The 26,034-nt window shown below is 42.0% G+C and overlaps 1 protein-coding gene across 1 annotated transcript in view; it reads right to left on the bottom strand.

The window, feature by feature from the left end:
- OCA2 (OCA2 melanosomal transmembrane protein) overlaps nucleotides 1-26,034 on the bottom strand; it is a 270,600-nt gene that overhangs the window by 140,666 nt on the left and 103,900 nt on the right. Inside the window, exons 15-17 of the mRNA XM_020289059.2 lie at nucleotides 22,653-22,800; nucleotides 20,464-20,521; nucleotides 17,127-17,235 (exon numbers count right to left, since the gene is read on the bottom strand). Coding sequence (XP_020144648.2) covers nucleotides 17,127-17,235; nucleotides 20,464-20,521; nucleotides 22,653-22,800 — 315 coding nt within the window. The remainder of the gene's footprint in view (nucleotides 1-17,126; nucleotides 17,236-20,463; nucleotides 20,522-22,652; nucleotides 22,801-26,034) is intronic.

Genomic DNA, 26,034 nt, shown 5'->3' on the forward strand with positions numbered 1-26,034 from the left:
ATTAATAGCAACTCCATTATCACCGGAGATTTCAACACCCCACTGACGGCACAAGACAGATCCTCCAAACAGAAAATTAATAAAGAAATAATGGACTTAAACAAAACCTTGGAACAACTGAGTCTGACTGACATCTACAGGACATTCTACCCAAAATCCACTGAATATACGTTCTTCTCATCAGCTCACGGGACATTCTCTAAGATTGACCATATCCTAGGACACAAAGAAAATCTCAAGAAATTTAAAAAAAATAGAAATCATACCATGTACCTTCTCAGATCACAGTGTAATAAAAGTAGAAATCAACCCTAACAGAAACTCAAATTTCTACATAAAAACGTGGAAATTAAACAACCTCCTACTAAATGATTACTTCATAAATGAAGAAATCAAGATGGAAATAAAAAAATTCTATACTCCTACACTGCTGGTGGGACTGCAAATCAGTTCAACCTCTGTGGAAAGCAATATGGAGATACCTTAAAGCGATACAAGTGAATCTACCATTTGATCCAGCAATCCCATTGCTGGGCATCTACCCAAATAATCCAATGACGCTCTACAAAAAAGACACCTGCACTTGAATGTTTATAGCAGCACAATTCATAATTGCAAGGCTGTGGAAACAGCCCAAGTGCCCATCAATCCAAGAATGGATTAATAAAATGTGGTATATATATACCATGGAGTACTATTCAGCTCTAAGAAACAATGGTGACATAGCACATCTTATATTTTCCTGGTTAGAGCTGGAACCCATACTATTAAGTGAAGTTTCCCAAGAATGGAAAAACAAGCACCACATATACTCACCAGCAAATTGGTATTAACTGAGCAGCACGTAAGTGGTCACATAGGTACTACAGTAATAGGGTATTGGGCAGGGGGGAGGGGGGCGGGTATATACATATATAATGAGTGAGATGTGCACCATCTGGGGGATGGTCATGCTGGAGACTCAGACTTGTGGGGGGAGGGGGGGAAATGGGCATTTATTGAAACCTTAAAATCTGTACCCCCATAATATGCCGAAATAAAAAAAAAATAGAAAAAAAAAGTGTCATAAACAGTCTTATGTTCCTAGAATAGATCATAAAGAAGTCATTTAACACATAAAAAAAAAAATTTACTAGTAGATCTCAACAGCATATTTAAGCCAACAGAAAAAATAATCAGTAAACTTAAAGATAAGTCTTTGAGATTTTCTAGTCTAAGAAAAAGAGAGGGAAAAAAAAGAATGAACAAATACAAACAGAACCTCAGAGACCTGTAGGATACCATAAAGAGTAAGAATATATGCATAATGGGTGTCCCAAAGGAAGGGAGGGAGGGAGAGGGGAAGAAAGAATATTTAAGAAAATAATGGCCAAAAACTTCCCAAATGTGATTTAAAAAAACAAACAAAAAAACATAAATCCCAACAATCCAAGAATCTCAATGAAGTCCAAACAGAATAAACTCAAAAAGATCCCCACCTAAAGACATCAAAATCAAGCTGTTTAAAGACAAAGAGAGAATCTTAGAGCAATGAGAGAGCAATGACTCATCATGTACAAGGGGCCCTCAATAAGATTAAAGATGATTTCTAATCAGAAACCACAAAGGCTAGATGTCACTGGGATGACATAGCAAAGTGCTAAAAAATAGGACTGTCAAGGAAGAATTTCATAGCCAGCCAAACTATCCTCGAAAAATAAACAAATAAAGACATTCCCAGATAAACAAAAAGTAAGAAAATTTATTTCTAGCACCCCCTTCATACAAGAAATACTAAAAGAAGTTTTCAAGGCTAAAATGAAAGAACTTTGTAACTCAAATCTACATGAAGAAATAAACAGCAGTGATAAAGGTATTTATATAAATAAATATAAAAAGCAAAATAAATATAATTTTTGTCTATAACTTATATGATTTAAAAGATAACAACATAAAATAATAAAATTGTGTTGATGAACATAAAAGGTATAAAGATAAGTATGTATGACAATAATGACACAAAAAACAGAGAAGAGCTATATAAGAGAAAAGTTCTTTTATGGATTCAAACTAAGCTGGAACTAATCTGAACTGGATTGGTTTTGTTTGTTTTGTTTTGTTTTGTTTTGTTTTGTTTTGTTTTGCTTTGCTTTTCTGAGATAGGGTCTCACTCTGTTGCCCAGGCTGGAGTACAGTGGCATGATCATATGGCTCACTGTAGCCTTGAACTCCTGAGCTCAAGCAATCCTATCACCTTGGCCTCTGAAAGTGCTGAGATTACAGGTGTGAGCCACTGCACCAGCCAGAACTAGATTGTTATAAATTAAAATGTTCATTGTAATCCCCAAGGCAACCATTAAGAAAATAACTCAAAAAATAAAGTAACAGGGAATTAAAATGGTCCATTAGAAAATACCTATTTAATGCAAAAGAAGGGAGTATTTGAGAAATTGAAGAACAAAAAGATAAAAGGCATGTAGCAAATAAATACCAAAGTGGCAAACTAAATCAGTAATTACACTGAATGTAAAAAGATTAAATATTCCAATCAAAAGGCAGATATTTGTAGAATAGATTTTTTAATGTCCCAAATATATGCTATCTACAAGAGATTCACTTTAGAGTTTTAGACACAACCTAGTGTAAAGTAATATTATGAAAAAATATATACCATGTAAACCATAACCAAAATAAATCTAGAGTGGCTATGCTAATACCAGATAACATTAACTTTAAGACCAAAAAAAAATTGTTACTGGAGATAATTTATTTTATAATGATAAAATGGCCAATTCATCAAGAAAACATAAATATATATGCACCTAATAACAAAGCCTTAAAATAAATGAAACAAAAAACAGGTAGAATTGAAGGGGACAATAAACAATTCAACAATAATAGTTGGGGATGAGAGTATCTCAAATTCAATACTGGATAGAATACCAAAAGACAAAATTAACAAGGATATAGAAGACTTGAAGAACACTATAAAACGATCAGGTCTAATAGACATTTATAAAGCTCTCCACCCAACAAGAGCAGAATATACATTTTTCTCAAGTGCACATGGAACACTTTCCAGAATAGATCATGTTAGTCCATAAAACAAGTATCAATAAATTTTAAAGGGTTGAAATAATACCAAATATGGTTAATGAACATAATGGAATGAAATTCAAAATCAGTAACAGAAGGAAATTTGGGAAATACACAAATATGTGTAAATTAAACACTATACTCCTTAAACGAATGAGTCAAAGAAGTACTCAAAAGTAAAATTAAAAATACTTTGAGGTGATGGAAATGAAAACACATTATAATAGAATGTATGGGATACAGATAAAGAAATGTTTAGAGGAAAATTGATAGCTATAAACACCTGTATTCAAAAACAGGAAAGCGACACACAAAGAAAAGGCCTTGGCCCTATGTCAAAATTCAATGAAAGTAGAGATCCAGAGAAGATGGCGGATGGGAAACACAGCCAGACAGTGTCTCTGCAGAAAAGACAGATTCTAGCAGAAATTAGAAGAAAGAAGCAAGAAGAGGAGCCTACATCAGATGAGGATTGTAAGGAGGAGTACTTGAGACCACGGGAGACTCCACAGGAGGAGGTGACGGAGGAGAATTGGAAGCTGGGACCCCCGGAGCAGCCTGGAGACCAGCGGGAAGTATAGGTTGATTGGCCATTTACCCTCTCCTGCATCCCGGACCGCTGGTGGGCTCCCCAGCGAGTGGAGAGACCTGCGGACACCAGCCCAGTGACGGCTGCTGCCAGTGAGCGGTAAGCCAGTAGCAGAGGCGGCATCAGGCTCCCAACTCCCTCGGGGCACCTCCATGTGCACAGACCCAAGCCGCGCGGCAGACGCCATATTGCCTCCTCCTCCCCTCCGCCGACCCAACCAACGGCTGCCCAGAGAGACAATATACCCACCAGCCGGAGGCACCTACAGGGAACAGGACCTTCCCTTTTGGGGCCCTACAGCTGACTAAGGGGAACTGAGACTGTGAGCTCCCTACCCACCAGCCCTCCCAGGTGCTGCTGGCACAGTGATCCCAGGAGAACAGGGCAGACCCTGAGGTTGAGAGACATAGACCCAGCGTGAGCTCCCTGTGGGTGAATTGGGACCGGCACTGCTCTCCCTGGTGGGAATATAGTTTGAACTCTGGGACCCAGAGGTCAGACCTGCAGACCACATCCCATGCACCAAGGCCTCAAATTCCCTGGGGAACAGAAGGGATATTTGACTAAGTGAAGTATCCCAAGAATGGAAAAACAAGCACCAGATATATTCTCCAGCAAACTGGTATTAACTGAGTAGGACCTAAGTGGACACATAGGTACTACAGTAATAGGGTATTGGGCAGGTGGGAGGGGGGAGGGGGGCGGGTATATACATACATAATGAGTGAGATGTCCACCATCTGGGGGATGGTCATGATGGAGACTCAGACTTTTAGGGGGAGGGGAGGAAATGGGCATTTATTGAAACCTTAAAATCTGTACCCCCATAATATGCCAAAATAAAAAAAAAAACTAAAAAAAAAAAATAGTAACATTTAAGCAATGTCAATCTTTCTAAATAAACATTTTAATTGTTCCATTAAAAAAAAAAAAAGAAGGGATATTTGTGAAAAGCCTACTAAGGTGTGTGTGCCTTTAGGGGCAGATCAGCATCCTAGAGGGCAACCCTTTCCCCAAAGGGAGGCCATGCGCCCAGCTCAGGTGGCGTTCATGTGCAGGGAACCTCCCCACCGGCAGCACAGCCAGGGGACGCCTGGTGGCATGTGGTCTGGACTCCTGGCAGAGGCCCAGGAGTAGCTACACAGTTGGGGACAGTGGAAAGATACCAGGCCCGCTCCAGACTCAGTCTCAGACAGCCCCACCCCCACACGCAGACTCTCTGACTGAGCCGGGCCATTCCAGCCCCTCCCTGTCAGCTTTGCCTAGAAGCAGAGAACAGAACTTTGACCCCGGCTAACGACATTGGTGGTGCCTGAGGGCAGGCTTACCCAACCCAGCTCCGCCCAGACTCTCTCCTAGACTAGCCCTCACTGAAGGGGAGAGAAGCAAACACCTGGAAATCCCAAGACCCCACCAACCACCTGAGGTCCTAGAGTTCTCTCTACAGGAACAAGAGCTAATAACAGGACATAAAAACAACAGCGTAGCCTGTTCCTCCAAGCAAGTGCCACCTACTGACAGGGACGGCATCCTGCACAGCCTTTTGATGACACCTACTGACTCAGTATACAGGGAGTGGTAGATTCTCACCCACAGACACCACCTACCGGCTCAGAAACTAAAGAAGGCGTGTGAACACCCAAACAAAAACCTAAAGAAAAGAAACAACAACTGATCGACATGGGAAGAAATCAGCGAAGGAACTCAGGAAATATGAAGAACCAAGCGGAAAACACATCCCAAAAGAGGAGCCCATAGAAATGGGCACCAACCAAAATCAGGCAACCAAAATGACAGAAAAGGAATTTCGTATGTGGATCATAAGAACACTCACCAACCTGCAAGAACAACTCAATAACCAACACAAAGAAACCACAAAAAGCCTCCAAGATCCGGGAAAAAAATTGACTAAAGAAATAGACACGATGAAGAAAAGTTTAACCGAACTCCTGGAAATGAAGAATCAATTCAGGGAACTACAAAATACAGTGGAAAGTCTCAAGAACAGGGTAGATCAAACAGAAGAAAGAATCTCAGAGCTTGAAGATAACACCCTCCAATTAAATAAATCGGTCACAGAAATAGAGCAGAGAAACAAGAGAAAAGAGCAAAGCCTACAAGAGATGTGGGATTATGTGAAGAAACCTAATGTGAGGGTCATAGGGATACCAGAAGGGGAAGAAGACAACACTCACGGGGTGGACAAGCTATTTGAAGACATAATAGAGGAAAATTTCTCAGGCGTTACTCAAAATCTCGATATACAAGTTCAACAAGCTCAGAGGACCCCTGGGAGATTCAATGCAAACAGGAAGACATCACGACATGCAGTCATCAGACTGACCAAAATATCAACTAAAGAGGCCCTTCTTAGAGCTGTAAGAGGAAAGAAGCAAGTGACATACAAGGGAAAGCCAATTTGAATAACACCAGACTTCTCTAATGAGACTTTACAAGCAAGGAGAGACTGGGGCGCCATTCTCACTCTTCTGAAAAAAAACAATGCCCAGCCTAGAATCTTATTCCCTGCAAAACTAAGCTTCATATATGAAGGAGAAATAAAGACATTCTCAGACAAGCAAAGTCTCAGAGAATTCACCAAGACAAGACCAGCCCTACAAGAAGTACTCAAAACACTGTTGCACACGGAACATCACAATAATAACCCACAAATATAAAAACAACCAAAAACCAAAGATTAAAGGCTAGATATTACAATGGCTCAAGACAGAAATCATAGCAACAACATCCAACCCAACAGAATGAACAGTAATCTACCTTACCTATCAATTCTCTCAATAAATGTGAATGGCTTAAACTCTCCACTCAAGAGACAAAGGCTGGCTGAATGGATAAGAAAATACAGGCCAAGTATATGCTGCCTTCAGGAAACACATCTAACCTTCAAGGATGCATATAGACTAAAAATAAAAGGGTAGAGATCAGTATTCCAAGAAAATAGAAGCCAAAAGGCGGCTGGTGTGGCAGTTCTAATTTCAGACAATTTAGTTTTTAAAGCTACAAAAGTAGTGAAAGACAAAGAGGGTCATTCTATAATGGTGAAGGGCACAGTTCAACAAGAAGAGATAACAATTTTAAATATATATGCACCCAGCTTAGATGCACCTAGATTCATAAAGCAAACCTTACTGGAGCAAAGCAAATGGATTAATAGCAACTCCATTATCACCAGAGATTTCAACACCCCACTGATGGCACAAGACAGATCCTCCAAACAGAAAATTAATAAAAAATAATGGGCCGGGCACGGTGGCTCCCGCCTATAATCCTAGCACTCTGGGAGGCCAAGGCGGGCGGATTGCTCAAGGTCAGGAGTTCAAAACCAGCCTGAGCAAGATCAAGACCCTGTCTCTACTATAAAAATAGAAAGAAATTAATTGGTCAGCTAATATATATATAGAAAAAATTATCTGGGCATGGTGGCACATGCCTGTAGAGTCCCAGCTCCTCGGGAGGCTGAGGCAGGAGGATTGCTTGAGCCCAGGAAATTGAGGTTGCTGTGAGCTAGGCTAACGCCACACCACTCACTCTAGCCTGGGCAACAAAGCGAGACTGTCTCAAAAAAAAAAAAAAAAGAAATAATGGACTTAAACAAAACTCTAGAACAATTGGGTCTAATTGACATTTACAGAACATTCTACCCAAAATCCACTGAATATACGTTCTTCTCATCAGCACATGGGACATTCTCTAAGATTGACCATATCTTAGGACACAAAGTAAACCTCAAGAAATTTTTAAAAAAATAGAAATCATACCATGTATCTTCTCAGATCACAGTGGAATAAAACTAGAAATCAACCCTAACAGAAACTCACATTTCTACACAAAAACATGGAAATTAAACAACCTCCTACTAAATGATTACTTCATAAATGAAGAAATCAAGATGGAAATAAAAAAGTTCTATGAAGAAAACGACAATGGAGACACAAGTTATCAAATCCTCTAGGACACAGCTAAAGCAGTTCTGAGAGGAAAGTTTATCTCCATAAATGCCTATAACCAAAAGTCAAAAAGAATAGACACAAGTAGACAATCTAATGAAACGACTCAAAGAGCTGGAAAAAGAAGAACAGACCAACCCCAAACCCAGCAGAAGAAGTGAAATCAACAAGATCAAATCAGAACTAAACGAAATTGAAAACAGGGAAGCTATTCAGGAGATTAACAGAACAAAAAGTTGGTTCTTTGAAAAAATAAACAAAATTGACACACCATTGGCTAAGCTAATGAAAAGCAGAAAAGAGAAATCTCTAATAAGCTCCATCAGGAACAAAAAAGGAGATATCACAACTGATCCCAAAGAGATACAAGATATAATTTATGAGTACTACAAAAATCTTTATTCACACAAATTGAAAAATGTGGAGGAAATGGACAAATTTCTAGAAACACACAGCCTCCCTAGGCTCAATCAGGAAGAAATAGATTCCCTGAACGGACCAATCTCAACAGCTGAAATAGAAACAGCAATTAAAAATCTCCCTAAAAAGAAAAGTCCCAGTCCAGATGGCTTCACACCTGAATTTTAACACACTTACAAAGAAAAACCAGTACCTATCTTGCAGAAACTATTCCACAACATCAAGAAGAACGGAAACCTCCCCGACACCTTTTATGAAGCGAATATTACTCTGATACCAAAACCAGGAAAGGATGCAACAAAAAAAGAAAACTACAGACCAATATCCCTAATGAATATAGATGCAAAAATTTTCAACAAAATCTTAGCTAACCAAATCCAGGCGCTTATCAATAAATAATCCATCACGACCAATGGGCTTCACCCAGGGATGCAGGGATGGTTCAACATACGTAAATCTATCAATGCAATTCACCACATAAACAGAAGCAAAAACAAAGACCACATGATTCTTTCAATAGATGCAGAAAAAGCTTTTGACAAAATTCAACACCCTTTCATGATACGAATACTTAAGTAATAGGCATAGAAGGGACATACCTAAAAATGATACAAGCCATATATGACAGACCCATAGCCAACATCATACTGAATGGGGAAAAACTGAAAGCATTCCCACTTAGAACTGGAACCAGACAAGGCTGCCCACTATCTCTACTTCTGTTCAATATAGTGCTGGAAGTCTTGGCTACAGCAATCAGACAGGAAAATGGAATTAAAGGTATCCAAATAGGGGCAGAAGAGATCAAACTTTCACTGTTTGCTGATGATATGATATTATATCTAGAAAACCCCAAAGATTCAACCAAGAAACTCCTGGAACTGATCAATGAATTTAGTCAAGTCTCAGGATACAAAATCAATACACAGAAATCAGAGGCATTCATATAAACCAACAACAATCTAATTGAGAACCAAGCCAAAGACTCAATACCCTTCACAATAGCAACAAAGAAATTAAAGTACCTAGGAGTATCCTTAACCAAGGAGGTAGAAGACCTCTACAGGGAGAACTATGAAACACTGAGGAAGGAAATAGCAGAGGATGTAAACAGATGGAAATCCATTCCATGCTCATGGATTGGCAGACTCAACATCATTAAAATGTCTATACTACCCAAACTGATCTACAGATTCAAAGCAATACCTATTAAAATCCCATCAGCATTCTTCACAGATATAGAAAAAATATTTTTATGCTTTGTATGGAACCAAAGAAGACCCCGAATATCAAGAGCAATTCTAGGCAACAAAAACAAAATAGGATGTATTAATATGCCAGATATCAAACTATACTACAAAGCTCTAGTAATTAAAACAATATAGTATTGGCACAAAAATAGGAATATGGACCAGTGGAACAGATCTGAGAATCCTGATATAAAACCATCCTCATATAGCCATCTAATCTTTGACAAAGCAGACAAAAACATACGCTGGGGAAAAGAATCCCTTTTCAATAAATGGTGCTGGGAAAACTGGATAGCCACTTGTAGAAGGCTAAAGCAGGACCCACACCTTTCACCTCTCACAAAAATCAACTCACGCTGGATAACAGACTTAAACCTAAGGTATGAAACTATTAGAATTCTAGAGGAAAATGTTGGAAACACTCTCCTAGACATCAGCCTAGGCAAAGAGTTTATGAAGAAGTTTATGACCTTGGATTTAACACTGGTTTGTTAGATATGATACCAAAAGTAAGGCAACAAAGAAAAAAATAAATTGAACTTCATCAAAATTGAAAACTTTTGTGCTTTAAGAAGGACACCATCAAGAAAGTTGACACACATACACACATACACATACATGCAAGTATCCAAAATAGACATAGAACTCTTACAGCTCAACAATAAAAAGGCAAATAACCCAATGAAAAAATGGACAAAGCTTATGCAATACATTGTCCAGCAATAGTAAAATAAAGAAAAAAATGATAAAAAAAAAAAATTTTAATAAAATTTAAAAAAATAGACAAAGGATTTGAATAGACATTTCTGCAAAAAAGATATATAAATAGCCAATAAAGGCCGGGCGCGGTGGCTCACACCTGTAATCCTAGCACTTTGGGAGGCCGAGGCGGGCGGATTGCTCAAGGTCAGGAGTTCGAAACCAGCCTGAGCGAGACCCCGTCTCTACCAAAAATAGAAATAAATTAATTGACCAACTAAAAATATATATACAAAAAATTAGCCGGGCATGGTGGCGCATGCCCGTAGTCCCAGCTACTCGGGAGGCTGAGACAGTAGGATCGCTGAGCCCCGGAGATTGAGGTTGCTGTGAGCCAGGCTGACACCACGGCACTCACTCTAGCCTGGGCAACAAGGTGAGACTCTGTCTCAAAAAAAAAAAAAAAAAAAATAGCCAATAAGCACATGGAAAGATGCTCAACATCATCAGTCATTAAGGAAATGCAAATCAAAACTCTGATGAAATATCACTTCACATCTAGTGGTATGGACATAATCAAAAAGACAAACAATAACAAGTGTTGGTTAAAGTGTGGAGAAATCAGAGCCTTCATTCATCACTGTTGGGAATACACAAAAATGCATCCACTGTGGAAAAACAGTCTGGCAGTTTTTCAAAAAGTTAAACTTAGAGTTGTCCTGTGACCTTGCCAATTCCACTCCAAGGTATATACCCAAAAGAAGTGGAAACACATGTCCACACAAAAACTTGAACATATATGTTCATAGCAGCATTATTCATAATAACAAAATGTGAAGAAAAAACAAATGCCAATTAGTTAATAGATAGATAAATTGTGATCTGTTTTTTATATGTGGTATAATAGAAAAATATATATTATATGTATATGAATATAATTCAGTCATAAAATGAAATGAAGCACTACTACATGCTGCAACATGAATGACCCTTGAAAACATTATGCTAAGTAAAAGAAGCCTGACACAAAAGATCACATATTAAATGATTCCATTAAATGAGATGTCCAGAATAGGCAAATCCATAGAAATAGAAAGTTGGGTTAGTTTCTGGAGACTAGGGGTCAGGGGAGAAGGAGAAAATGGTAAGTGAGTGAGTGACTTCTAATGGGTATAGGATTATTTGGGGCATGATCAAAATGTCCCAGAATTGGATACTGGTAAGTATTGCACAACTTTGTGAATATACTAAAATACTTTGAGTTATAAACAATTTCACAAGCTGAATTATATGCTATGTGAATTCTATATCTCCAATTTTTAAAAAACTGAGCCATTCTCTCTCTCTCATGATTTCATTTCTTCAGTGTTATGATAATTGTGGTGATTTTGCCCACAGTGAGAACAATAAGGAAAGCAGTTCATTTTTCTAACTGATTGAAAAATCCAAGATCCATTTATGTTATTTTTATCATCATTCTGAAATAATCATGTGGATATTTACATTCATCAAAGATGAATACTTTGCTAAAAGCCCAGACTTCACCACTATACAATACATCCATGTAACAAAACTGTACTTGTACCCCCTAAATCTATAAAAATAAAAAATAAAAGTAAGATAAATACTTGATAAAAACTAGAATGGAGCCATCCAGGAATTTAAATATTTTTGTTATCAGGTTAACACAAACTGTATATAATATTTGCCTTATATACTTTATATATATCAGGGCTTTTTTCTAATATGCCATAGCCTTTTCAGTTAGAGCTCCTCATTTCTTTTGTAGATTTCATTAGGCCTTTCGTCTGTACTTGGATAACAAAAATCATCACATTTGGCTTTACAGTTTGGTACCCTTGGCTTATCTTTGCATCAGACTATGAGAGCTCTGAAGATCTTATTGTCTAATTAACTACGTGCTCCTTGCTGCAACTAATGTGACTCCCTGTGCAGAATAAATATAGATCCATCTCCCTCTTTCTAAAAGACGACCTAAGAGAACAGGGACTGGGTTTTTATGTTCACTACTCTATCCCCACCCCTAGATCATGGCCTGCATTTGTTGTACAAATATGTGAATAAGTGAATGGATGGATAAATTAATGATTTAATTGAAATGAATTACCTGCTAGAAACTGGAGTGACTAAAAAATATATTAGGAAGTTTGAGAAATCTGTCCAGCTCATAATGACCCCCCTATCCTCTAAGAAGTATACCCTCAGCCACTCCAGGCCATATTTTACCTTATACCCCTGCCCTCCTGGTCCTAATTCTCTGTGCTAGGAAAGGAAAGTAACCAACCTGAGCCAATCAGACTCTTCACTTGGGAGTTTGGGATTCAAAATAGCCTTTTCCCTGGGTGTGGCTGAAACTGAGGTCCTATAAACTGGGAAATTAATGGGGTAACTGCTATTCTGCTGTGAACAGAAAAAAGATGATATAACAGGGTCATGGAGAAGCATGCAGTTAAGAGAGAGCACTAAGGGTGCTTGGGCCATGGGGAGCCCTCTGTCTGAAGGCCTGTCCTCTTCAGAGCCTGCCCCCTGCAGGCCCCATTGTCCCTTGTTGTCTGTCAGCCCATTATCATTCTAATAATCCTCTATTTTCCTTAAGACAGACCAAGTAGATTGCTTTATTTGTAGCTAAAAATACTTTCACAAAGACAACAATAAAATTGCTCAACAATAGGGACACTAAGAACACTGAAGAGACCAGCAATATCAAAACCATAATCATGGAAATAATTACCAGAAAATTTCCCAGAATTGAAACCTAATCAAATATATCCTGAGAGAATCTAGAAGTACATTCTGAACTAATTATCAAAGGAGCGGACCTAGGAAATGCTAATCAAGGTTATAAATTTTAGAGCCAAGATAAAATTTTAAATCTTGCCTCACTGATTCGTTGCATAGTTTCATAATCAGTTATCCACAATCCCAAAGTGTGGAAGAGCAGAATTTTTAAATGAATTGTATGTCAAAATTCAACAAAATCTGACTTGAACTGAAATGAGGCTATTTATTGTCTTTATTTATTATACTTTATGTAAATATTCATGTTTCACTGCATAAATATTAATGCTTGGATACCAGGGTGCTGGCCCTGAACCTCCCAGGGCGTGTTACATTACATACAATTCAGTATGTATACTCAATTGCTTTTCTAAAATACAAATAAAAAATATCTGAATTTTGAAAGATATCTGAAACCAGAAAGTTCATACAGGAACTGTGGACCTCTATGGATCAACTGACCAATCTTGAGTTAGTTCTAGTGTATTGTGAGGTGAAGGCGCTTACACATTGGAGAATTATCTCTTTGCCAGATAGATATGATTGTGACCATGGCCCTTATTTACTTTTCTTCACTGCTGTGCCACCTCTTGCATCTCTTTGGATCACTTAGGGCTCTCCTCTTACCCAAAGCCAGGTCTGTGAGGACACCCCATCCTCACACAGGTGCACCCCACCAGGAGATTCTCCATCGGTGCTGCTACATGGCCCTTGGCATGTGCCAGACTGACACTGTGCAAGTCAGCATGCCACAGAGAAGAACTCTGACCAATGGGCAATGGGAGCTAGCAGGTAAGTGTTCCTGCTGCCTCCCACTCAACCCCACAGACAGTCCTGAGATGCAATTCATGCTCCTTCTCAGACAATCCTTTGGAATGGAGCAACCAGCACCCCATGTGGTGGCCAGCACATTGATGCAGCCTGGTTTGGCTTGGTCTCTTCACTGGCTGCCTCCACACCACTCACTTCTCTTCCCCGGGGAACATAAAATTATAATAAATTTTGTTTGGAGCATAAATATTAATAAATAAATAAATAAAATGAAAGTTTCACAGTAATCGATTTTTTTAAAAGTCCACTATAGTTAGAGATGTGACTTTAAATTTTATAAGTATCATTCTTAGTACAAAGACCATTGCCAAATGCTACCAAAATTGCACGTAAGCTCTCATATAATTCCAGTTTTTAAAATGACTGCAATGTTCTTTTAAGGCAGGATCTCAAATAAAATTAGGAACAAAATAAGCTGTGAACACCCAAAATACTTTTCTAACAGAAGCCTTTGCCCATAAAACACCAGTTTTATTGTATTAGTTTAATTACCAGTGGTGACTACCTAACATTCTTGTAGTGATTAAAGGTTCACAATGTTAAAATTATATTACGTCTGTGTTATAATCAAAAATAATTACACTGCAACAATTTCTAAATGTAATCCACCAAATGCAATCGAAATTCATGACATTGCTACCACTCCAGCTTTGGCATTCTTCATTGCTTCAGAGATTCTAAGTGTATCAGCTCTCAGGTGTGGATAAATAACACCTGCCAGTGAAGAACCAAGCCCAGGCTGCCTGGCAAGTTGGATTTGAGATTCTTTAGGGAAAAAAATTCCAAAGGCTGTGAACACATAACATAAAGCTGGACACCCAGTCAAAACCATGTACCTCATGTACTATTTTTGAGACCCTAGAATTGTAGCTTCTTTACATAAGACAGAAAGGGGAAATGGGAAGAAAAGGGTTTCTGACAGCATCTGGGACCCCAAGCAATGATGTGATGTGAATAATGAAGCTGGCCACATTATCCATCTTACTAATTTAAGAGTCTTTGCTTCCTACAGCAGTTAACATTCCTCAAATTTTGCAGTAAAGCACGTTTTTATAAAAATTAAGATAAAATAAGATGTTTTAAGCATCTTAGCAGGGCTCACTTTTGAAGAAAAAATATGGGTTAAGCTTTGGTTAAAGAGAAGACTCCCTGACATCACCTAAAATGAACCTTTCTCATAAACCTATGCTTTCATGTGGGGTGGGCTTTGGAAGAGGTTTTTACTTTGTTTTATTTTTTAATTTTTTATTGTTTTTTTCCAGAATATTACACAGGTACAAATGTTTAGGCTACATATATCATCGCCTTAGCACCGCCAGAGTCACAGCTACAAGTGTGCCTATCCCCCAGATGGTGCACACTGCACCCATTCGGTGTGTATATACCATCCCTTCCTCCCCACCCACCTGCACAACACCCGATGAATGTTACTACCATATGTGCACATAAATGTTGATCAGTTAGTACCAATTTGATGGTTAAGTACATATAATGCTTGTTTTTTCCATTCTTGTGATACTTCACTTAGGAGAATGGGCTCCAGCTCCATCCAGGATAATACAAGAGGTGCTAGATCACCATTATTTTTGTGGTTGAGTAGAACTCCATGGTATACACATACCAAATTTTATTAATCCACTCATGTATTGATGGGCGTTTGGGTTGTTTGCACATCCTTGCAATTGTGAATTGTAATGTTATAAACATTCGAGTGCAGATGTTTTTATTATAGAATGCCTTTTTTTCCTTTCAGTAGATGCCCAGTAATGGGATTGCTAGATCAAATGGTAGTTCTACTTGTAGCTCTTTGAGGTATCCCTATATTAGTTTCCATAGAGGTTGTACTAGTTTGCAGTCCTACCAGCAGTGTATGAATGTCCCTATCTCTCCGCATTCATGCCGACATTTGTTGTTTTGGGACTCTTTGATAAAAGCCTTTCTCACTAGAGTTAAGTGATATCTCATTGTGGTTTTGATTTGCATTTCCCTGATGATTAGAGACATTGAGCATTTTTTCATATGTTTTTTGGCCATTATTCTGTCTTCTTTTGAAAAGTTTCTGTTCATGTCTTTTGCCCACTTTTTAATGGGATTGTTTGATATTTTCTTGTTGATTTTCCTGAGTTTTATATAGATTCTAGTTATCAGCCCTTTATCGGATGTATAGCATGTGAATATTTTCTCTGATTCTGTAGGTTGTCTTTTTGTTCTGATGAGTTTCCTTGGCTGTGCAGAAGCTTTTTAATTTGATCAGGTCCCATTTATTCATTTTTGTTGTTGCTATGATTGCCTTTGGGGTCTTCTTCATAAATTCTTTCCCTAGGCCAACGTCTATAAGAGTTTTTCCAACATTTTCTTCTTGAATTCTTGTAGTTTCATGCCTTAAGTTTAAGTCTGTTATCCATCATGAGTTGATTTTTGTGAGGGGTGAGAGGTGCAGATCCTGTTTCAGTCTTCTGCAAGTGGCTATCCAATTTTCCCAGCACCATTTATTGAATAAGGATTCTTTTCCCCAGTGTATGTTGTCCAAAATCAGATGGCTATATGAGAATGGTTTTATATTTGGGTTCTCAGTTCTGTTCCACTGGCCTATGTCTCTGTTCTTGTGCCAGTACCATGTTGTTTTGGTTACTATAGCCTTGTAGTATAGCTTGAAGTCTGGTAAATTGATGCCTCCCAATTTGTTCTTTTTGCTTAAGGTTGCTTTTATTGTATGGGGTCTTCTCGAGTTCCATACTTTTTGTTTTAAATAATGACACCAATAGAGATAACTGTGAGTTTTTGATACAAAAACTCAAAGGGAAGTTGAGAATGTCTATGGAAAGTGGAGGATGTCAAAGGTTGATACTGTTGGTGGCAAGCTCCATCTAAAGGAGAGCCATGTCTCAGGTGGGGACCTGCCCAGCCTCGACACAGGGTTGGAGAGAGAGGAGGGGTATGAGAGCTGTAGCACAGCAAAATGAGAGAGAAGACACTGGCAGGAGAGCATGGGAAAGAGAATTTGCTGCGTGGGGAAAACATGTGCTGGACACACTGTCAGACAAGGAGAGTGGGCCTGTGCAGAGCTCTTGCAATTCTCCAGGCCCTCACAGAGTATCATTTAATCGATTTAATCATTATGCGGAGCTGCACAGAAGGCACACCTGGCCTTGCTAATGGGACTTTCTGTGTCTTCTGGGAACATTTTAAAGATGTTGGACCCTGGAGGTGCTGAGGACCCATGGCACTGAGTTGGCAGGGGATGGAGATACACACATCTCCCCCTCTTCCTCCTTCCTCCTCCCCCACAAAGGAAACAAAAAGTAAAGCCTTGCTTCTTTCCACCTGCTGCGTGTGGCGGCCACCCTCCATCTTGGCCCTCTCTGGCCTCCTCACCAGCACAGCTGCTCGTGAGCAATGCCAGTGTCTGGGAACACACTCTGAAACCTCCCTATCCAGACTGTTTTATCAATTACAAAGCCTATCAACAAAAGCTAACAAAAAAAGTAGACTCACCAAGATCCAAATGAATGCCAGGGACAAATGAATTGAGAAAGAAGGTGAAGATAACAAATCCCAACACCATCAGGCATTTGGCAAGCAGAATCCTGTCTGATATCCTGTGCTGTCAGAGAGAAGAACACAACTCATTTACTCAGTACAACCTTCTGACTCCTGCAACATGTCCATAATCCTACGTGACTCGAATCACTACACTTTTTTTTTTTTTTTTTTGAGACAGAGTCTCACTTTGTTGTCCAGGCTAGAGTGAGTGCCGTGGCGTCAGCCTAGCTCACAGCAACCTCAAACTCCTGGGCTTGAGTGATCCTTCTGCCTCAGCCCCCCGAGTAGCTGGGACTACAGGCATGCGCCACCATGCCCGGCTAATTTTATATATATATATCAGTTGGCCAATTAATTTCTTTCTATTTACAGTAGAGACGGGGTCTCGCTCTTGCTCAGGCTGGTTTTGAACTCCTGACCTCGAGCAATCCGCCCGCCTCGGCCTCCCAAGAGCTAGGATTACAGGCGTGAGCCACAGCGCCCGGCCGAATCACTACACTTTTGATGATGAAAAATATAACATCTCAAACTTGAAAAAGAAGATAACAAGGTAATTGTTACAAGGAAAACTGTATAGATTCAGGATTTTAGCATTCAGAATCTTTATGAAAAATAATCACAAATGATATAAAATGCAGTACAACTCTTTTACACAACATCTGACTAAATGGTGGGATTAAGACCACTGGGACTTAGGGATGCTATGTCTGAGGCTGTGAAAGGATAGGAGGTGAAGGAATTGCCTGAGCAGAAGCCTGAAATAAGTGCAGATGTTAACTGCCTAGTTTGGGGACATATATCAGTGACCTGGGAGTACAGCAAAGCATGCTCCAACCTCAGAGCCTAAGGGGTCTCATGCATGAAAAGCCTGACATGAAAACATCTCATGGCTGTAGAAGTTGATTGTAATATGTCAGCCCGGGAGAAGGGTCTCAAGGCTTCCATGGTATTTGAACACTGGGCCAAGTTCCTTCTCTCCCTTTCTCTCAATGCCTCAGTTAATGTAAAACCAGGCTCCCAGTGGAAAGCTTGTAGTTTCTTTGCTCCTTTGGTCGCAGCTACTGAAGTTAAAGATTGATATCCATGTACATAGCTTGAGCATGCGATAAAACGAGTTTACCTTGATCAAAAGGGTTGTACCTACTGAAGAATTATGTGGTTTTCACTTTTAGAAAGGAGAAGGAAATTAGCTAGCACGTGTTGTGATTTTGTGGGGGAGCCTTGAAACCTTTGATCATTGTATCCTATGGTTTTTTCACATGAGATCATTGTACTTTGCTATATGGCAAAGAGAATAAAAAGCAAGTACTGGGGTTCAGTCATTGTCACCTTGGCATGGGAGTGCTGGTGGTCCCCTGACCTCCCCACTTTCTTAAATATTATTTCTGTGTCTGTGTCTTTCTTTCTCATCTCTTGCAACACAGTCTGCCAGGGGACCCTATCTTTATCGGGGACGTTGTGAACCTCCAATAACTAAACAGCTTTTCAATAGAATGTGGAGATTGTCGAGCTGCTCCCAACCCTGCCCCAGCAGTAGATGAGATGACATGTGCATTTCCACAGGTGCTGAATGGTCACAGTACTTTAAGTTCAGCTTCCCTTCCCTATTATGCAAAGCCAGGCTCACAGTGACAATGAGGTTCAAACATTCTCACAACACCATGACCGCCACATGAGGCTGTGCTCTTTCATGCAATGCTCACAAGGACCCTGGAATGCAGGTGGTGCCCACCCCCCGCCCCCCCGTAGCTGGAATGACACCGTGATTCCTAGACACTCGGGAAGAGGAGAGCACTGAAGGCACACCGTCCTCTGCAGCACCTCAACCACCCTAGCTGCTGCCACCAAAAACACAAGCATACCCCTGCGTGTCGCTCAGCCACCCTGCGGGACTGCCTGCTGGGCATCTGTCCTCCTTCCTGCTCCCTGCAAAGGCTCCTAGCTCATCTTCCCCTGCCCACCTCCAAGGAAGGCCAATTTTGCTACATGTTTCTGCACTGAAGAATTAGGAGCAAAGGGTCATGACCAGAAAAAATCAAGCACTCAGAAAAGAGTGATGTGGGTTCTCGCCAGGTGCCAGGGGAGGCACCACAAACCTTCCCTGAGGGCACACGAGCCCTAGAAAGTGGGCCCTGTCACAGCCAGCTCAAAGACTGGAGACGGAGGAGCAGGTAGGTGAGGAGTGTTCCAGCACTACTCAGCTGGTGCACATGGCGGTTTCTTTTGGGTGTCTGTCAGAGTTGCTCCTTTTGGCTATCTAGGGTCATTTCCGTAGTAATTCTTGGACACAATAAAGGGATATTTCCAAGCTCTTGCCTCTGCCTTTCATCTCTCCCCAGTCCTCGCCCACCAGGTGCATGGAGTGGTTCACAGTCTCTTCTCTAGCTCCTGGTTAAAACAACGCAGTCCAGCAGAGCGAGCAGGGTCCATATACATGTGGTGCCCACAAGGGTGTCCTAGCTATACCCTTCTTCTCTAACCCTGACCACTGTATGGGACTGAGCGTGTGAACACAGCCCACAAGCCCAAAGCCCTTAAAGAACATGTTACCCACCAGGAACCCAACACCTAAATCTCCTTCAGCAAAGGACAAAATTTTTCTGTCATAATTAGAGAGTTTCTATCATAATTTCTATCATAATCCCTCCCTAGAAAATAAACTACATGGATTTGAAATTTCACTGAGATGCAAACGACCTATAGCACATCTTGAGCAGAGCTCTCCCGGCTGGGAGAGGGGCCCTATGTCTCCACAGATGGGCTGAGAAAGTCTGCCATGGCAAGAAAATGAATGAAAAAAAACAAAGTGAGCTCTGCCCCCAGAAGTCAGAGCTGTCGGCAGGACACATACACGTCCTGTGTCTGTCCCCAAAGCTGTTCGGTCACACGCAGCATGCCTCACAGGTCTCAGCTGCCGTCACCTCTCTGCAAGATGAGAATCTGCAGTCCTGCCTTTCAGGGACAGGAGGGGGCTGGGGAGTCAGTGGCACCAGCACGGAGGACGGGCCCTACGTGTCTCTCTAGGGCATGCGTGAAGGGCATCTCAAAGGTCATACTAAAGTTAACTTCAATTTCCTGACAGAATAAGCCTACCATGCCTGGAAAACATTCCCCCCCACCCCCCACCCGTCCCATTAACTCGTAGAAATAAACAACGTCTTGTGAACAACGACAAGAATACAGAGAGAAACGGTTTTCAGTCATCGCCTCACGTGAGGTAAAGCCAAGGAGTCAATGCTGTCTCCTTCAAGAGGGAGTCGGAAATCTCTGGGAAAAGAAACCGCCGTACCTTTTTTTGTAGTTCCTGGATATTGGTCTCCCAATTTTTGTCTTCCTGTGAGATCTGTCTAAGAAAAAGGACAGGCCCATTATTTCCCCGACGCAGCCACGTGAGGGGCAGACTTGTCGTGGGAGTGAGGTGGGGCTCGGAGTGCTGACTGGGAAAGATGCTCACTCTGCATTTCCACAGAAAAACGATACATAAAATGATCCAAATGTCAAAAGATGTGTGAGGATGTGCATGTGAGAGACTGCCTTTAGGACTCGTCATGAGGAACCTACGCCAACATATGAACAAGGGCAGGTCTCTCTGACTTTCCTCTTTATACATACTTTCTACTTCCCTAAACTTCTTTGTTTCCAATGAGGGCATTATACCTTTACATTTACAACTAACTAAAGGAAAAAACAGTAAAAGAAATGCCACTTGCTTTAAAATTGATCAATTTTGAGGGCACTTTATGTCCGCATCCTCCCTGCTGTGATGGTTTCCTCCCACCCCTGTTTCAGGCCCTTCATTCACTCCCACTGGCCCATCCTTTCCCACCTTTCCAACTCGGCCCAGCCTTTCTGGTTTATTTTGTCCCACAGCAATCAGGGAAAGAAAGTGCACAGTAGAGAAAGTGGTTTCAGAGAGTGTCAGTCACAGGAGACTGGCCATGCAGCCCGTACAGGCCCTAAAGGAAATCACAGCAGCCCAGCTGCATGATTCCGAGGATAATCCTTAAAAAGAGAATGTAAAACCAGGACCTGCACAGCTAGAACATGCCTTAGGTTGCCTTCATTCTAATCTGCTCCTCAGTAACCATGTGGCCTTAGGAAGCCACCATCCTCCTCAGGCCTCAGTTTCCCCACCTGTGACCAACAAAGGATGAGCGGAGGGGAACGTGGTGAATTTTGGAGCCCACATTTCTTCAGTTTGTAGCCCTAAGATACATTGGGTGTATATTTCACACCCAATGCCAGAATGATTTACTCCCACGTCTTTAATTTATGAAGTGTCTCCTTTAAGACCTATACCTGCTGTTGAAGTTGGTCATTCCTTCCCCAGCCTACAGCCTGGGGACACAGTGCTGCCTCTCCAGCGTCACTGGCTAGAGCTGGGTCCCGGACTGGGGATGAGGCTGGTGGCTGCTGCACCCCTGAATTGTGTGCATCTCTGTGTGGCAGCCTGTTCCCTTCTCCCCCAACGAACAGACCAGACCTCAAGACAGCCATGCAGGGCAACCCTCAGGGGTCAGCCGGTCTCAGCAAACTGCAACATGTAAGACCACTCTCGATTTTGATCATGGGGGTCCACAGTACCCTTGCCCTGATAGACTTGTCATCTCCACTCACTTCCCAGATTAGTTGTAGGAAAGCTTCAACACCCCTCAGGGGTTGACAGGCTCCTGCTTTTCCTGTCTGTCAGAGCTTCCAGAGTGAAGATAAATTGGAACTCAGTACCTTGTCATGCATGACCAGGAGGAAAAACTCACCAATTCATGGTTACCCTGTATGTCTCAGCTTTGATTAAAATTGAATGCCAGGCTGAGGCAAAAGGATCACTTGAGCCAACAAGTTTGAGGTTGCAGTGAGCTATGATGACGCCACTGCACTCTAGCCAGGGCGACATAGTGAGACTCTGTCTCAAAGGAAAAAAAATTAATGTCAGGAAATGGATTGAGTAGGACTTTAGTATTCTTGGGGGTGGCTGAAAATCAACTCCTTAGAGAACATTTTGTCAGATTAGTTTGCTACCTTAATTGTTTTTTATCTTTATTATGCAATAATTGCAAGGTGGGGCGATGGGGCAGCTTAGCAGCTAAGAGTGTGAGCTCAGTCCCCAGTGTCACTCTTTCTGAGCTCCAGAACCCTGAACAAGTTGCTCAAACTCTCTAAGCCTCTGTTTTTGTCCTTAAACTAGTCTAATGCCAGTATACACCCTGCAGAGCCAAGTGAGAGTTAGATAAGATTTACCAGAAAAGGCTTAGCACAGCTGGTGACCCCTGAAAATAACTCATTAGTATGCAGCTAGTGTCACTACTTTGCAGTGCAGCAATTTCAACTCACTTCATTTGTACACTGTGTGACATTTGGACGTCACTGGGGTGGTAGTGGAATAGGTTGTTCACGCAATCCCACCAGTAAGCACAACCGCTAAAGATGAGACCCGCTGCTGGGAATCGAGCACGGTCTGAGCAGGACCCCGCTTGGTACCTGTGGAAGGTGCGCAGCCTTCGGTCGAGCAGGTGCTCCAGCGCCAGCACCTTCCCCAGCAGCAGGCCCCGCACAGCTGTCTCCTCACGACTGGCCGGGCTGATGCGCTGAGCAGTCAGGCGCCAGACATGGATCTCGTGCTTCAGCTCTACAGAGAAAGGAAGGCGAAGCTTGAGTCTCCCATGACCTCAGACATCAGTGACAGTCCCCTCTGTTCACCACACACACGCGACACGGCAGACACACACCCTCGATGTGCAGGTAGCCCACGGTCACCCACAGCCATGGCACATGAGTGATTGTAATGGAACCAAATGACAAAGCTGACATTTAAAAATTACCATGGAAGCAAAGTAACACAACTTCAACTCTTCGAGTGAAGAATAAATTCTTTTCTTGAACAAATATGTCAAAACTAGCACCCCAACACCATCCCCCACTTGCAGGAAGTGGTTCAGGTCCACCTTTAGCCAAAATCCAGACATTGCCCAATCTTTGAGGAATTTTAGGAGCAGATCTAGTGAAAATCAGAAATACAAGTGTAATTCTCAGGAGGTGGTGCTCAGGGCTCTCCAGTAGTTAAGAGGCTGGAGACAGAGAAGCCTTCCCTTCCAACCACGCCATGCTGAGCTCGAGTCTACGACACAGGAGGGGGGGGGGAGGTAGACCAGCAGTCCCCAACCTTTTTGGCACCAGGGACCAGTTTCATGGAAGACAATTTTTCCATGGACCAGGGCTGGGGGGAGTTGGTGGGGAACAGTGGGGATGGTTTCAGGATGATTCAAACGCATTGCATTTATTGTGCACTTTATTTCGATTATTATTACATTGCAATATATAATGAAATAATTATACAACTCACCATAACACAGAATCAGTGGGAGCCCTGAGCTTGTTTTCCTGCATGTAGACGGTCCCGTGTGGGCGTGATGGGAGACAGTGACGCCCAAAGTGTGTTGCTTATGCCCACTCTATTCTATAATCTCATTTTGGTTGCTGTCACTGCAGAAAATCCTGCTCCACAAACATAGGATGTTGGGAATTGAAGCAGGCTTTTCAGATCTTTTGTGGCAATCTGAGGATATTCCTCCTTGACTTTAATCCAGAATGTATGGAGATTTGAAGTTGTCTCAAATATACTTTTGAGGCCACTGTCATTTGTGATCTCAAGCAATTAGTTGAGATGGTCTAGCACGGACAACATCAATTCACCTGGCCTATTCACAAATGAGTCACAGATCCATTCCTTCCCAGTCTGGGAGTCTTTGTGGTTGGGAAGTAATACTCAAACTCTTTTGAAAGCTGAGATAGGTGATCATGCACCAGCTGGGAGAAGGAAGGCCCTGGCTCAGTCTCTTTCAAAATCTCTGCTAATATTTGAAACATGTCAAAAATCCCAATGTTCACTCATAGCCCCCATAATTCCAGTTTTTCTTTGAATGCAGACACTGCTGACTTGAACACAGTTGATCTCCTGAAGTAACAGACTGAGTTTGTTGAGCAGATTGAATATGCCACACAAGTAACCAAGTTTAGCAACCCATTCCATGTCACCAAAACATGCTGCCAGTGATGACTGTTTTTCTAAAAGGAATCTCTGGAGTGGCTCTCATAACTCAAAAACTCTGGCCAGTGATCTACCTTTAGAGAGCCGTCTCACTTCTGTGTATAAGAGAAGACGTGTGTGCTCTGTGTCTGCCACCTCACAGAACTGTGTGCAAACAGACATGAGTTAAGGGCATGTACTTTAATGTGGTTGATAATTTTAATCACACCCTGCTGTTTAGTTCAGGTGTTGAACTAAAATGCTGTTTAGTTCAGGTGATGGTTTAGCTAGCCAGCATTTCTCTATGGCTGACACAGTGCATAGACTCACATTCAGAAGCAAACTCTTTGACCCGAGTAGTGAAACAAGAAAGCTTTCCAGTCGTGGACATGAATATACTGACACAAAATGACCAATTCAATTTTCCTGATGTGTAGTCATTCAAAGACTTGACTAGTCCTGCAGCTGTTGTATTGGTTGGCAAGAAAAGTGCACGTAACATATCCTCATGCACATCCCCCTGAAAATTATACTGCACAAAAACAAGCCTTGTTGCCTTGTTGTCAGTATCGGTAGACTTGTCAACCTGGACTGTGTACCACAGTGACTCATTAATCCTCTCTAACAATTGTGCCTCCAGACCCGAGCCACACGGCAGGCGCCATATTGCCTCCTCCTCCCCTCCGCCGACCCTACCCCCGGCTGCCCAGAGAGACAATACAGCCACAAGCCAGAGGCACCTCCAGGGAATGGGACCTTCCCTTTTGGGACCCTACAGCTGACTCAGGGGAACTCAGACTGTGAGTTCCCTACCCGCCTGCCCTCCCAGGTGCTGCTGGCACGGTGTTCCCAGGAGAACGGTGCCAGACTAAGAGGCTGAGAGACATAGACCCAGCTTGGGCTCCCTGTGGGTGAATTGGGACCGGAAATCCTCTCCCTGGTGGGGATACAGTTTGAATTCTGGACCCAGAGGTCAGACCTGCAGACCAGATCCCCTGCACTGAGGGCTAGCATTGCCCAGGGCACAGACAGTTTATACGTGAACAGCCTACTGAGGTGTGTGTGCCTCCAAGGGCGGATCGGCATCCTAGAGGGCAACCTCCTCCCAAGAGGAGGCCGTGCGCCCAGCCCAGGTGGCGTTCCTGTGCAGGGAACCTCCCAGCCGGCATCACAGTCCAGGGAGGCCTGGTAACTTGTGGTCTGGCCTGCTGGCAGAGGCCCAGGATTAACTGCGGAGTTGGGGAGGGTGGAAAGAAGTGAGGCCCGCTCCAGACTGGGGGTCTCAGACAGCCCCACCCCCACACACAGACTTTCTGGCTGAGCGGGACCATTCCAGCCCCGCCCTGACAGCTTTTCCTGGAAGCAGACAACAGAACTTTGACCCCTGCTAACGGCCTAGGGCAGGCTTGCCCCCCCAGCTCCGCCCAGAACAAGAGCTGATAACAGCAAACAAAATCAAAAGCATAGCCTGTTCCTCCAAGCAAACGCCACCTACTGACAGGGACGGCATCTTGCACAGCCTTTCCACGGCACCCACTGACTCAATATACAGGGAGTGGTCCAATCTCACCCACAGACACCACCTAACGCCTCAGAAACTAAACAAGGTGTGTGATACCCAAACAATAATTTAAGGAAAGAAACAACAACTGATCGACATGGGAAGAAATTGGCAAAAGAATTCAGGAAATATGAAGAACCAAATGGAAAACACACCCCCAATGAGGAGCACAAGCCCCCCAGAAAGGGACACCAACCAAAATCAGGCAACCAATATGACAGAAGAGGAATTTCGTATGTGGATCATAAGAACACTCACCCAGCTGCAACAACAAC

Source organism: Microcebus murinus, chromosome 7 (genome assembly GCF_040939455.1).
Source record: "Microcebus murinus isolate Inina chromosome 7, M.murinus_Inina_mat1.0, whole genome shotgun sequence".
Taxonomy (NCBI): domain Eukaryota; kingdom Metazoa; phylum Chordata; class Mammalia; order Primates; family Cheirogaleidae; genus Microcebus; species Microcebus murinus.